The sequence below is a fragment of the Physella acuta genome, unplaced genomic scaffold, assembly GCF_028476545.2.
Source record: "Physella acuta isolate Inbredline_101_S28 unplaced genomic scaffold, ASM2847654v3 ptg000284l, whole genome shotgun sequence".
Classification (NCBI taxonomy): domain Eukaryota; kingdom Metazoa; phylum Mollusca; class Gastropoda; family Physidae; genus Physella; species Physella acuta.
In genome coordinates this window covers 524575-538736 of record NW_026731803.1, presented here as the reverse complement: position 1 = coordinate 538736, position 14162 = coordinate 524575, and the positions used below count along the sequence as shown (strand labels likewise).

The 14162-nt window shown below is 34.8% G+C and overlaps 2 protein-coding genes across 2 annotated transcripts; both read left to right on the top strand.

Annotated features, from left to right (window-relative positions):
* The first annotated feature begins 1436 nt into the window (after window positions 1-1436).
* Window positions 1437-3354, top strand: LOC131939584 (uncharacterized). The gene is made up of 4 exons (XM_059297988.1): window positions 1437-1538; window positions 1898-1962; window positions 2685-2957; window positions 3320-3354. The coding sequence occupies exons 2-4, from the start codon at window positions 1917-1919 to the stop codon at window positions 3352-3354; spliced, it is 354 nt and encodes a 117-aa protein (XP_059153971.1). The 5' UTR covers window positions 1437-1538; window positions 1898-1916.
* Window positions 3350-13306, top strand: LOC131939597 (uncharacterized). The gene is made up of 10 exons (XM_059298001.1): window positions 3350-3422; window positions 4712-4922; window positions 6300-6491; window positions 6764-6856; window positions 7435-7541; window positions 8079-8283; window positions 11411-11710; window positions 12029-12211; window positions 12797-13171; window positions 13265-13306. The coding sequence occupies exons 1-10, from the start codon at window positions 3387-3389 to the stop codon at window positions 13276-13278; spliced, it is 1716 nt and encodes a 571-aa protein (XP_059153984.1). The 5' UTR covers window positions 3350-3386; the 3' UTR covers window positions 13279-13306.
* Window positions 13307-14162: the final 856 nt, after the last annotated feature.

Below are 14162 nucleotides of genomic sequence, written 5' to 3'. Positions count from 1 at the left end.
AATTTATTTTTTTTACTTTCCGCAGTTGTGTTTCTATTTCATACACAAGTTTTTCCTTCTCTTGGTGTTACAAATATGTTCATGGTTATTGTTAACGATAGTAAGGGATAATGGAGATATAGATTTATACGTATACATTAAAATTTTCGATTCTTTGTTCCCCATCACAACAACAGCCTAGTGTTTCTAATGCTGTGTCAACAATCCCCACCATTGGGGCCCGAGGGGTGGGAGTAGTTACTAACTAACTCACTATTTCGGATAAGATTTTCACAGACAGTTTACGATGTCGTCTGTCGCTGACTGTTGTAGAAAGTTTGGTATTATTTTTCCCTTTCTCTTTCCCCACTGTTGGTACTGAAGTAATAATTAGCTCAATATTTTAGAGCCATTCTTGGAGTGTCAGTGAAATGTGTAGTGGTATCTCATTCGACGTGTGCCCGTGTCTTAAGTAAGTCTGTGTTAATGCCCCCGTCAATATAAGTCTGTGTTAATGCCCCCGTCAATGTAAGTCTGGTTTAAGCCCCTGTCAAAATAGGACTGCTTTAATGCCCCTGTCAAAGTAAGGTTGGGTTAATAACCCTCTCAAAGGAAGACGGGTTTAATGACGATGTCAAAGTAAGTCTGTGTTAACGTGCTTATTAAGTTAAACCTACCCTTACATCAAGCTTTAAGCTACTAATGTTCGACATTAACAGAAAAATACTTTACGACATAGAATGTTGAACCCGACCATCCAGAGCTGAATAGAAAGTGAGTTTTCTAGAGGAATTAGTCGTCCTAAGCTAAACATTTTATTACCTTAAGCTTGCAGATATTATAACACTGCTCTCTGCTTTACTAAGGGTGTAGGTTCCCACACTCAAGTCATTTGCTTCAAATCACTGGGGACGTTTTCTTTTCATTCCAAACACATATTGACTGAGCTTTTGTATGAGAAATGTGGGGAGACGTCCATACCAACTGGTCACGTGATGATGTGTACAATCACGTGATCATCAACTAAAACTAGTTCGGACAGAAAAATTATCAATGTATTGGAGCCAACCAAAACTCGAGTATTGATTCTACATACTTTATTTGATAGACTCCATTTTATCAATGTTGTTTGTTTGAGACTATTTTGTTAGGGCCAATTTGTAGCTGACCTTCATGTAGCCCCAGTGTTCAGCTATCTCTACGACCACATTGTTGTTTAGGGTTTCAAGATAACGTTTTGTATTCTTCAATCCTCAAAAAGTTTATGGCTAACATTTTCTGATGTCATACTCCCCGCCACTCCCCATCAAATTCAAATAAAATAAAATATTTCTAAAGCCCCTTAAAAATAAAATCCAGTAGAGTTTGGCACGGCCAGGTGTCTACGGTTTAAAAAATATCTCGCTTGATTAACTTACCGTGTCTAGAAGTTTATTTATAAACCAGGGGAGAACACACTGGTGTAGAAAAAAATTTAGTCATACATAAAACCTTAAACAACCAGGAAATTAGATGTGTCAATTATCAATTTTCAAGAAGAATTTTTTATAAACTTTTAAGTGGGTAAAACTATATTTTTTTTAAGATAACAACATGTTATTTTCAACGTGAAATATGTAAGTTCATATTGTTTAGTTTTGAATAAGATCTAACGAAAAACAAATGTATGTATTCTAATTTTATAAAACAAGCGGATTAATGGTATGATGCTGTCATTAACGATTTGCATTATCATTAAGAAGATAATTTATGTCCAAGGATCATGATTTATTTCTATTTTACTTGCCTCACCAGAATGATTTATTTATCTACTGAAGATATCCAAAGTTCGAAAATATATTACGAGATTACAATATTTTAACAATGAAGGCTGTTAAATTAATCTTATTGCGTTTACTTTACATTTGATTTCCTGTAGATATCCAAAGTTTGAGAAAATGCTTTGGCGACTCCTGTGTCTGACGTTGTTCTGTCATCACGTATGTAAGTAATGGACGTTTACGCTATGCACAAAACTTTGTATTCGGTAAATTAACGAAGCTGGACAAATGTGGGCAATTAAAACTTTAATTAATGTGGAGAGGCCACGTGAATATATCGATACCTTGATTTTTCTGTGAAATATCTAAGCATGTATTAAGCAAAGATTAATGTATAATTTGAATATATTTTGTCCGAGTTAAACACATCGATAAGTCTTGTCGACTGATGTGGTCATATTACTGTGATAATTAACACCTATCTGTGAGTTGAGTTGTATCATTTGGTTTCGGTGATTATGGAGCAAAACATTCACAATTGTTTACATTTGAATTTGGAGTTATGGTCTTACCTACTTGCCAAGCACAGTTTCTCTGAAGGTGGAGTTGTCCACCTTAGATAAAGTAATAGCGTCTTGTTAGCTGGTAATGTATACATAATTCAACATTACACCGTCTTTATGATTTTTACCCTGAATTCTAAATATCAACTATCAGTTAAGTTATTTATTCCCAAAAAAATGTATCAAATGACTACGTTTAAACACGATTCAACTCTACTCTGTTGACATATGAAACACTTATATTTATGAAGATAAAGACTATATGCTATCAGTATGCAACAAAATCACTTTAAAATATTTTTTCTTGCTTCTGTTCACTAAAATTGTTAAACCTAGTGAACATGTACTCTAACATTTACACAATGACTGATGTCCCCTGCAGATGCAATCAATCAAGTGTGTGTGAAAGAAGGTACTTCACAGACGTTAACATGTGCACTGCCTGCATCATGGCAGAATGTCACGTGGCAACTTGGTGGTGGGGTACAGGTGGAGTGTACACAAGACGGTACCTGCACCAATAGTCCAGGCTATCAGATCTCTAACACCGCGACCACTAGCCAGCTGACCATAAGCAGTGTCCAGAGAGGTCTCAGACTCGTGACTTGTCTAGTGAACGCCCAGCTTGTTGCTACCTGGAACCTGACGGTGTACGGTAGGTGCTGCTCATTTCTAGACGGATTTATAGTTAACATTAAAGGGTATTGTAGTTGCTGTCTTTTGATTTTACAGTTCTTAAAAAATATATAACATAGGGCCTGCGCTATACACACACATCCGTGATTCAATATAAATTGTAAAATTATTGAAAGTCTCACCCAACAATTTACTTCAGAATAAAACAAACATATAAACAGCTGAATTTAAGTGTTATTGAATATTCAATGTATAGCTCTCGTTTATATAAAGGCCCTTTATATATATATATATATATATATATATATATATATATATATATATATATATATATATATATATATACAACTACCTTTAATACTTTAATAATTTCATATACAGCCACACCATCGTCCATGATGTGCTCACACACATAAACTTCACGTGCAATGTGCAGGGAATCTATCCCATGAAACCCCAGCCCATTTGTTTCCTCACCCACCAGGTACTAGTGTGTCTCCTGTTCGACTGTTTCTATAACTGTTTCCTCACCCACCAGGTACTAGTGTGTCTCCTGTTCGACTGTTTCTATGACTGTTTCCTCACCCACCAGGTACTAGTGTGTCTCCTGTTCGACTGTTTCTATGATTGTTTCCTCACCCACCAGGTACTAGTGTGTCTCCTGCTCGACTGTTTCTATGATTGTTTCCTCACCCACCAGGTACTAGTGTGTCTCCTGCTCGACTGTTTCTATGATTGTTTCCTCACCCACCAGGTACTAGCGTGTCTCCTGTTCGACTGTTTCTATGACTGACGATCAACAGCTCCACACTTCCTTCGGTCATATCTGATTCCCCTGTGAATTGTTTACGTATGTGTAGATCAAGGCACTTTATTGTCCGGTCACTTGCAGATCTATTTGTTGTTTGAAAGAAATTCGCATCTGTCCCTATCACAATCAGTAACTCCTACATTATTTTATTTGACATAAGACGTAGAGCTATGCGTGGTTTCAGATGAAGTAGAATTTATACTGCTCTCACGTTCCTAGACTAAAGTCAGCACATAAGATTTGGGAGAATTTAGGGACATTGAACGATCTCGAGACCGCGATTACACTACTGGTGCACTGGATATCTTTTTATTATAACTTAACTAGTGTTAATTGAGATTTTTTACTTCCATTTTGTTCCAGTATAAAAAATACTTTAATAAAACAATATATTAGCATAAAATGTTTGCCATTTCCATCAAAACATTTTAAGTTTTAATATCCAATGTTATTTGATATTACAGAATAAACACTAAAAGCATTAACTCAAGTTAGATTTGCAGTGAGGGACTGAAACAAATTTTACACCATTTACCTTCATAGATAGTAGGGACACCTATGTGTTTTGGATTGAATACAAATAGTCGTTTTTATAAAAAAAAAATATATTTGAATTCGATTTATTTCAATTGTATCTGTACTTGCGCAACCTTCCCCCATTGTAGCACAACTAGCATGATTTTTCATTACGACAATACACTCTTTTCGCTTGTCTTTGTTTTTATTTATTTTTAACAAATGTATTTAAATTTTACATTTACAATTTCAAAAATACCAATACTACAATACACACTTTTATAATTGCATTTTTTTTCATTTATGTTTTAACAAAGATATTAAAATCTAACATTTACAATTTCGAGATACCCAATACTAAATAGAAATATGTATTATGTATATAATTATGTATTTGAAATTTCACGATAAACTGATCATGCTTCATTGTCTGGTGTCATCTGCAGCAAACAGGCAACGACTTGGGTGGTAATGTGTACATCACTGTACGGAACGACATCTTCACATGCACTTATATTCAGAAACTGAATAACCTAATCCCGAGAGACGAACAGTTAACTATAACTATCGCCCCAGCCGTCTGTGAAGTGGAAAAATACGAACAAAAAAAAGCTAGCGCCATTGGAATTACAAACACAAGTGCTGTAGTCAATTTGAGTACGTTTGCCTCAGTTTTTTTCAATACATTGTTTTTCTATTTTAATCAACTGTAATCAGTATGTCATCTATTTCAATTATATGAAGTACTAGCCATGGGTACTAGTTTTAAGTGAATTATATTCCGATATATTTTTCATGTTATACTTGTTTGAAAAAAAAAATTATAAAATAGATTTTGGTCTAAACGCAATGTGCTTTACTATGTGCTTTGAACTTCTTCTTCTTCGTTCTTAATTTTTTTAGTGTTGGGAGGGATCGAACCTTATCTGCCAGAGGGTTTGAACTCGAGACTTTTTTTTTTAATTTATCAACCATGAGCTTTGCCGACTCGACCATGCTTACATCACAATTAAGGATTACGTATCAACTGGTTATGATGCCATTGACTCCGATTTCAGCCTGGTTTTCTTTTTGGATTTGCTTCCATAGCCATTGTCCAACCAAGAACAAACTACAAGGCAGCAGTTGTTTGATTTTGGAGTTGTTTCTTCTAGAAGAGTGGCTGTCCCCAGCTAACGAGCCTCATCTGCCCGAGGGTTTGAACTCGAAACTTTTCGTTTTAGCAACCATGAGCTTTACCGACTCGACCATGCCGACCCCCTTTGAACGATATTAGTGACAAAGCAAAGAAATAACTATATAGCTAAAAATCCGATACATTTAAAATAACAAAAGCTATCAATACCTATTAGAAAAACTAAATTATATACATTATTAGTCAACACAACACCATATTAAATGCACGCATAGATTTTGAGACTTTAATGATTCCGTTTAAAACCCGGCTGTCAATGGTATTAATGGTGTTTTTAAAAGTAATTTCTATTAGTTTAGGCCGAGAAAATAATGTACATTTCATAGCGAACGTCTTGATAAGTAGATCTATAGATCTAAATCAAATTTGAATGAAATAGTTCATTTCTTCATATTCTGAAATTGGAAGATTTTATTTTTAATTTGGAAGATGATGCCATTCGTGTTGTATACTTTCCATGTGAGACGTTTTTGGAATTCTTGTCATAACCATAAACACTCTTCCGGTTCCATAAATAAAAACGTGTTTCTACATTCGAATATGCCTTTATTTTAATCTTATTTCTTTAAATAAAATTTAGTTTATACATTTAATATATACAACATATTTTTCAATAAAAGTCTGTATCTTTACGTTCTCCATATATTGCTGAAGATACTGATCTCATAGCCTCGGGACATGCAGACAAACGTAGAGAGAGAGAGAGAGAGAGAGAGAGAGAGAGAGAGAGAGAGAGAGAAGTGCGCGCATGGGTTTATATATATATATATTATGATTGTTCTATTTAAATTATTTAATTTGTTCTGTCCTTGTCCTGTTATCTCTGTCAATTTCGTCAGGACTTCCAACGGTCAAACCAATAAATTGCCCCAGCGTTGGGGTGAAGGCTGGAGATACGGTCAGCTGCACGTGCTACCTAGATGACCCAGGATATCCTCCAGGACAACCCAGATGGTATTCCAACAATACGGGCGTGTTATCTACTGGTAACGACTGTTCACAAGTGCTGACTGTACAGATGACGTCACAAAGTAAATAGTTTACAGCAATCTCTACATATAATTTTGAATATTAATCATGATTATGCAATTTAGAAATTATTTTTAAATAATGAACTACACAGCTGCATCTATTTTTTGAAAATTATTGAAATGGTAGCATGCACAAAATGTCATAGTTTAACTACTAGGTAAAAATGTGTTACAACATCTAGTATTGGCTTAATAAAATCAAGTATTATTTATTCTTTTTTGCTAACATTTTATTAAAGAAAGTTAACATCCTTATTAACGAATTCCTACAGATCCAAACCCAGTCTACGTATGTGATGTTTACACAATTCTACAAAATAATATCCTGTCTTCCAGCTCCAACACATTTACGCCAAAAACAATTTGTAAGTGAAAGCTCTATTCATATTACATTGTAACTTTACTGAAAATGTATGATTTAATTGAGTGATTTAAGTACATAAAGTTGAAAATGTAAGGTTGTTTAGACAGTGTATCGTTCATTATTACTAGTATAGCTTAGAAAATACACTGAGTAAGCTGCTGATTTTTGTGGAAGGCCCATTTACTAACTTTGCTGCGTTTACATAAATTTCGTTTTGAAATTAACTGAAATATCTAGGCTACCTTGTGAAATCAACCAATATGATTTTAATTACAATATAAAAAACTCATTTAATTTTTTAAATATCACCCCGCAAAAGTAAATAAAATTTGTGAAAAAAAAGATAAAACTAAAAAGAAAACCCAAATTTACTTTTGTCAAAAGCAGATGCAGATACATGCTCCTTGCAGCACTCGCCATTATCAATGTATACCTTCTGATAAGCTTTAATTCCTAATTAATATATACGTTTTATTTTCCTCTATAGCATTAGTTGTTGCCATTATTAATAAATTAATCCTTAATTTTTATTAAGTCTTAACTTGACAAATATGATCAGGCTAGCTTTTCTATTTCTAGTTGGACCAGGGGCTCTTGACATGATCCTGACTCCATCAGACAGCTACTATGATGATTGTCCAGGCTCGGCAGGCATTACGATCAACTGTACAGTGCCCTACAACCAGGTGAAAGGGAAACTTTTAGTGCGCGTCCACTTACCTGTAGGGGAAGGGTCTAAGGCTTATTATGCTAAAAAACAGACATTTCCTAAGGGATATTATGCTAAAAAAACAATGGTTTACGCTAGAGTAAGTGTTAAGATTGGGAATGGAATAATGTGATTTCATGTGAGATATGTGATAACGTTTACTGATGGAGGTTGAGAAGTGTTAAGATCGGCCTAGTTAGCATAGGTGATTTTTGCTAAAAAAAATTACTAGTGTTAATTAAAAGTCATTGTCAAAATGTTGTTTTTTAATTTTTTTTAATTAAAGTAAATTTTGCAAGTCTTGATTTCCCTTGCTTTGTATGTTTCACGAAGTGCATGTATATAAAAGTATTTATATATACATATACATATATATATATATATATATATATATATATATATATATATATATATATATATATATATATATATATATATATATATATATGTCTGTTTGTGTGTCTAAATCAGACAATTGATAGCTTTTTGTTTTAATTTTGGATGGGCTCTGCAGATCAACGAGTTTCCATACTTTACAATAATGCAAGATACAGAGACTATTTCAACTTCGCATGGCCAGCTGTCCGGTATTCAATTTTACGGTCACCAGAAAACTGTCTACCCAAAGTCATACGGCAAGCACACGTTCTCTTGTCTGGCCGAGAACCTAATCTACCCCGAGATATTTCAAAGAAAGGATCAATCTATCGAAATCAGAGGTTAGTTTCAGGATTAATCTATCTAGATTTCTAGAGATTAGTTTCTGGATAATCTGGATAAATCTATCTACATCCGAGGTTAATTTCTGGCTAAATCTATCTACATCTCTAAATCAGAGGTTAAATTCTGGATCAAGCTATCAACATCAGAGGTTAGTTTACGATAAATCTTTTAACATCAGAGCTGAGTTTTACGAAAAAACTATCAACATCAGAGGTTAGTTTTAGGATAAATCTATCAAAATCATGGCTGAGTTTTATGATAAATCTATCATAATCAGAGCTGAGTTTCACAATAGATCTATCAAATAGTTTTAGGATAAATCTATCAAAATCAGAGCTGAGTTTTACGATAAATCTATCAACATAAGAGGTTAGTTTTAGGATAAATCTATCAAAATCAGAGGTTAGTTTCAGGATAAATCTATCTACATCAGAGATAAGTTTCAAAATAAATCTGTCAACATCAGAGATTAGGTTGGGGATCAATCTATCTACATCAGAGGTTAGTTTCAGGATAAATCTATCTAGAGATTAGTTTCTGGACAATCCGGATAAATCTATCTACATCTCTACATCAGAGGTTAAATTCTGGATCAAGCTATCAACATCAGAGCTGAGTTTTACGATAAATCTATCAACATCAGAGGTTAGTTTTAGGATAAATCTATCAAAATCAAGGCTGAGTTTTACGATAAATCTATCAACATCAGAGGTTAGTTTTATGATAAATCTATCAAAATCAGAAGTTAGTTTCAGGATAGATCTATCTACATCAGAGGTTAGTTTCAGGATAAATCTCTCTCTCTCTTTCTCTGTGAATGTGTGAGTGTGTGAGGGTATGTGACAGTGTGTGTGTGTGTGTGTGTGTGTGTGTGTGTGATTGTGTTTCCGCAAATCTTGGGCTTCCCATTATCCGATTGTTTCCAATCAAATCGACAATTATTCATTAAAAATGTTATTCAAAAATTAATTTATTCAATCATAAAAGGGGAGATAGCAAGATAAAAATTTAAAAATATATAACACAAGCAATCATTTGTTCAAATTGCTGTCGAGAGTGAACTCTGTTCACAGGTGGCTGTTTTATGCCCAATCGTTGACTACCAAATAATTAAGGGCAGAAAACTCAATTTTACAGATCACATGTTACTGGGCGGATTTTAGCCAAAAATATTTTAGTCTTAGCCTATTTAGTGTCAACATTTTTTTTCGAACGAATGACTAACAAGCGGAAACTAATTATTATAAAAAAATTATGTTAAGGAAAAGGCTTTATGGAGAACTAGGCATACTGCATAGCTTCGCTTAGGTTTTAAAATAAAGAAATTAAGAATTCCAATAATTAATTAATTGGTGATTGGCTATTATGTGGAGTGCTTAGGCCCTAAGTTTAAATAGTTTTGAGTAATTACATACAAAGATTATATTGGGAAATACAACTGGTCAGTTTTGACCACTTTACGAAGTTTTCCCAGATATGCCGAGTTTTTTTATGACACCCCTAGTCGTTCTCCAACCACCTCACATAATATCAAGGGGGGTCGTTCGGCAAAATGTTTTTTTCGTAATATAGCCCATATAAGTCGCCGGTCAGTCGTGGTCAGTTTTGACCTTGGCTTTTGCGGCCAACCGGCAACGGTCTTCGTGTTTTTTCGCCCCAAGGCAGGACCCTGCCAAATTTGAAGCGCCTAAGGTGCCGGGAAGTACACTTCGTTTTATATATATATAGATATATCCCCTTTCATAGAAGTTCATTGATATGTGTACGTTCTATAACATAATATAAGACCTATGTTCAATTGTCATCGATTTTACTTTTAGTCCTGACAGCATATACATTTAGTAAGGTTGCAACATTTTAAATTTACTTTTTACATTTTAGTTCATTTTCTTATTTGTGATTTTTACTTTATCGTATACGAAGTATAGAGGAAGTATTGTAATCGTGCAAAAAAAATTGAAATCGACATTTTCACAAATCTCGACGGAAAAGCTTAATTTTGCAATTTTATATTTGCCTGTATGTCTGTGTGTATGTCTACGAATATGATAACTTCAGTACCGTTACAGCTAGGTTGATGAAATTAAATCTGTAGTTCTGTATCAACTTTTCAGCTATTTTCGAAAAGTGGAAGTGGAAATTATTTACATTTTGTTTTTCAAAAGCGTATATCTTGAGTACTCTTTCAGATAGATAAAAAAAATTTCACCTGTACATAAAATACTTAATTTTCTGCCTTCTGTCAAATTTTGAGTAATTTTCGTTAACCGGAAGTAGTACTTTACACTTTTTCCGATTTCTCAAAAAACACATATGAATTTATAAAGTACTAATATTCCGCATTATTATACACATATTGTTTGCTGTTCACTTGGTGCGCAATTTTTTTTCTACAAAATTCTATTATTTTTTAGAGTTTAAGTAATTAAAAATTAATTAAAAATCATGTCCATATTCTATATCCCGAGTTGCATTCCCCGTAGTATTATATAAGAATATTCGAGAAAGTTTAGGGGAGATCACTCCCGCTTTATTTATGATTTGTGATAATAATAAAAGCCTATTTCCTTTTTTTCCTATCTGAGCTATATTTGTCTGCAGCTCATAGATCTAGAACAGGGGTCTCCAAACTACGGCCCGCGGGCCAGATGCGGCCCGCGAGGTCCGCTCATCCGGCCCGCGGAGATCTTTTTGTCTACGGAAAAAACGTTTGTTGGTGATAGTTGAGGAACTTTGCTCAGAAAAATCAAAGACATGCCTGGAAGAAACTGGCCCCCGAACTGAACTTTGATAGTCAATGCGGCCCTCGGGCTGAAAAGTTTGGAGACCCCTGATCTAGAACATTTCTTTTCGTAAATGTCAAAAACGCTGAGTAACGTTAGATGTAAAGCTTTGAGACGTTATTTTTTCTGGCTATACAACTTACACAGAGATTACTCTATACATTTTAAGTGGGTTTTTATTCACTAAATGCTAACGTGTTTACGTCATTCTATTGCCATAGAACTACAATTACAAACGGGATGTGCTTAGGCTGCTCATATAAAAAGATTTGACAGTAACAGGTCTTTTAATTGCCCAAATACAAACACAAAAAAAATGCACCAAACTTTACACTTACAGCTCCGTTACTGACAGCTCCTTGGATACAAACTGACAAACATCCTACAAGATCTGGCACATTTGACGCCGAGGTGAGTGTTGGTGAGATGATATATGTCAGATGTGTCGTGGATGGCGGGGTGCCCAACGAGTACGACATATACCTGGACTGCCTGTCAAAGTCGAACTTGGCGAAGGGAAACCAAGTCATCAACAGGGTGGAGGTGACTCAAGAGACGTACGGTCGTTCCTGTGTGTGTGGAGCTAAGCACGTCACTGGCTGCTACAAGCTGACGTCAACGATGACGTTCGTTAAAGCAGGTGAGTACTGAAAGATGATCATAGCAACCCACAACAAGGCGTAGCGTATGCAGATAAGATGCTGGTAATTTACAGTAACTAACAACATGTACACTTGCTAAATACACAAGGGAAATTGGAATGTACAAATAATAAAGATATTGACAAATGCTAAATATACCGCAAATAATGAATCACGATTACTAATTAAATGGTTCACTATTTAACAGATTTCCATATATATATATATATATATATATATATATATATATATATATATATATATATATATATATATATATATATATATATATATATATATGTTTATGTGTATTTCAGTAGACACCAAGATGCCTTTGATTGTTGGTCTGTCGTGTGGTGGTGGTGTGGTTCTAATTGCAGTCGTTTTGGTGGCCATCGCCTGTTGGAGATACCACTCTAAGAAAGCTCACGAATTCATCAACAAGGATCTCGTTGGCTATGATAGGCCTCGTGCAATTGGTTCCAATGGCAATCCGTATAGTAAGTAATTTAAAATTAAAGTTTTTGACACAGATAATTATGTTCGTGTTATTTATGTGCTAAAGCAGATGATTCCTGTTATGCAGTGTATATAGGTCAACAAACAAAACACACACAACAACACCCGTACATCTTCAGCTTCTTCCGGCAACAGAGTTTATTCCAGACATCTCTTTGCCCCCCCCCCCCCGAAACGAAATAGAATTTATATAGAAGATATATACTTTTGCTAGTGCAATATATACAACCGTCAGCACTTTCCCTCAATCAAAGTGTAGTAGCCAAAGAAAGGTAGACATGGACTTCTACAAATACTAGTCGCTAGACTTTAATCTTTATGATGGCCTAGTGTGATCATGTACTGTATGAAGCAGAAAACACAAACATTGGCCTAGTGTGATCATGTACTGTGTGAAGCAGAAAACACAACCATTATCCAATATTACCCAGCACTTCACCAACGTTACATAACACTAGATGCACCACACCAACAACATGTGTTTCATATTTGTCATGTGTTTCTTAAATGTCAAGTGGATCGTAAATGTCATGTGCTTCTTTAATTGTCTTGTGCTTATGTTCCAGTTGTCCACACGCTTTTGGAGGAGGTCTCCGATGAACCACCGGAGTATTCAGCACCTGATGAAACACCGAACCCTCAAGATACTGAGTACAACCCTACTGTAGGCTATCCATATCCGCCGAACTATCCATATTCACTGAGCCAGAACTATCCATATCCACAGAACTACTCTGATGGATCTTTTGATCCTAAAAACTACGATAAATTTAACGGATCAATCACAGATTTCTATCGGCCCTTCAATCCATCTGATTACAGCCAATCGAACTACAACCAATCGAACTGCAACCAATCGAACTACAACCAATCAACGACGTCAGGCCGTCAAGCTAGCAACGAATCTGTGCCGTACACGGTCGCCTGGGGACACCGCCCATGTAATTATCTTTTTTTCTCCATGTAGGAGAAACCGCCCATGTAAATATCATTTTGTTTTCTTTAAATATTTTTACAAATTTTCTCTCCTCCAGTACCCCCAAACTAACCGGAAGCAGATTATCTCCAGATTATCTCTGACCCAATTGTCTACCTTCTCCAATGAGATGATTTTTCCACGGAACAATGACAACAGGAATTCATCAAGATCATTTTATTCACTCTCGAGTAAAGTTCAGAGAACCTGCATTAAATTAGGGATTGTGAAGTAATAATGGATTTTTTTTTTTACAGCTGTGTATTAGAAATATGTATTCATGTATAGTATAGTTTAACATACTAATTGTAACCGATAGGTTGTTTTTTACACTTATGTTTCCTTAATATCGTAATTTTTGTAATACTAACGTTAAACTTGTTACAATAAGACGAAAACTGTGTGATGGTGGCAGACACCACGGTTAAAACTGAACTTTTTTTTATTTTTGTTGTTAAGGGGATGTCCAGGGGGACAGCTGGAAATGAGTAACTCAATTCAATTAATTTATCTTACTAGTTGACAAAGTGCAGAAGTGTACAAGACAATTATTGATCACTATAATGTCTAACTTTTACAGAGATCAGTACAATTCGTATAGTACACGGATCTGCGATGCTGTTTGTGTTTTAATTTGACGCTTTTTAAAGCTTTGTAGAATAAACCGGGAGTGATCTCCCCTAAACTTTCTCGAATATTCTATCAAACAACAGGGGATGGGAACTCGAGATATAGTTATGATTTTTAATCCATTTTAAATACTTAAACGTTTTAAAATAGAATAGAATCTCATAGACAAAAAATTGAGCACCAAGCGAACGCCAAAACAAAATGTGCATAATAGTGCGGAATATTATTAGTATTAAATTTACAAGCGTTTTTTGAGAAATCGGAAATAGCGTAAATTACTACTTCCGGTCAATGGAAATTACTCAAAATTTTAAAGAAGGTAGAGG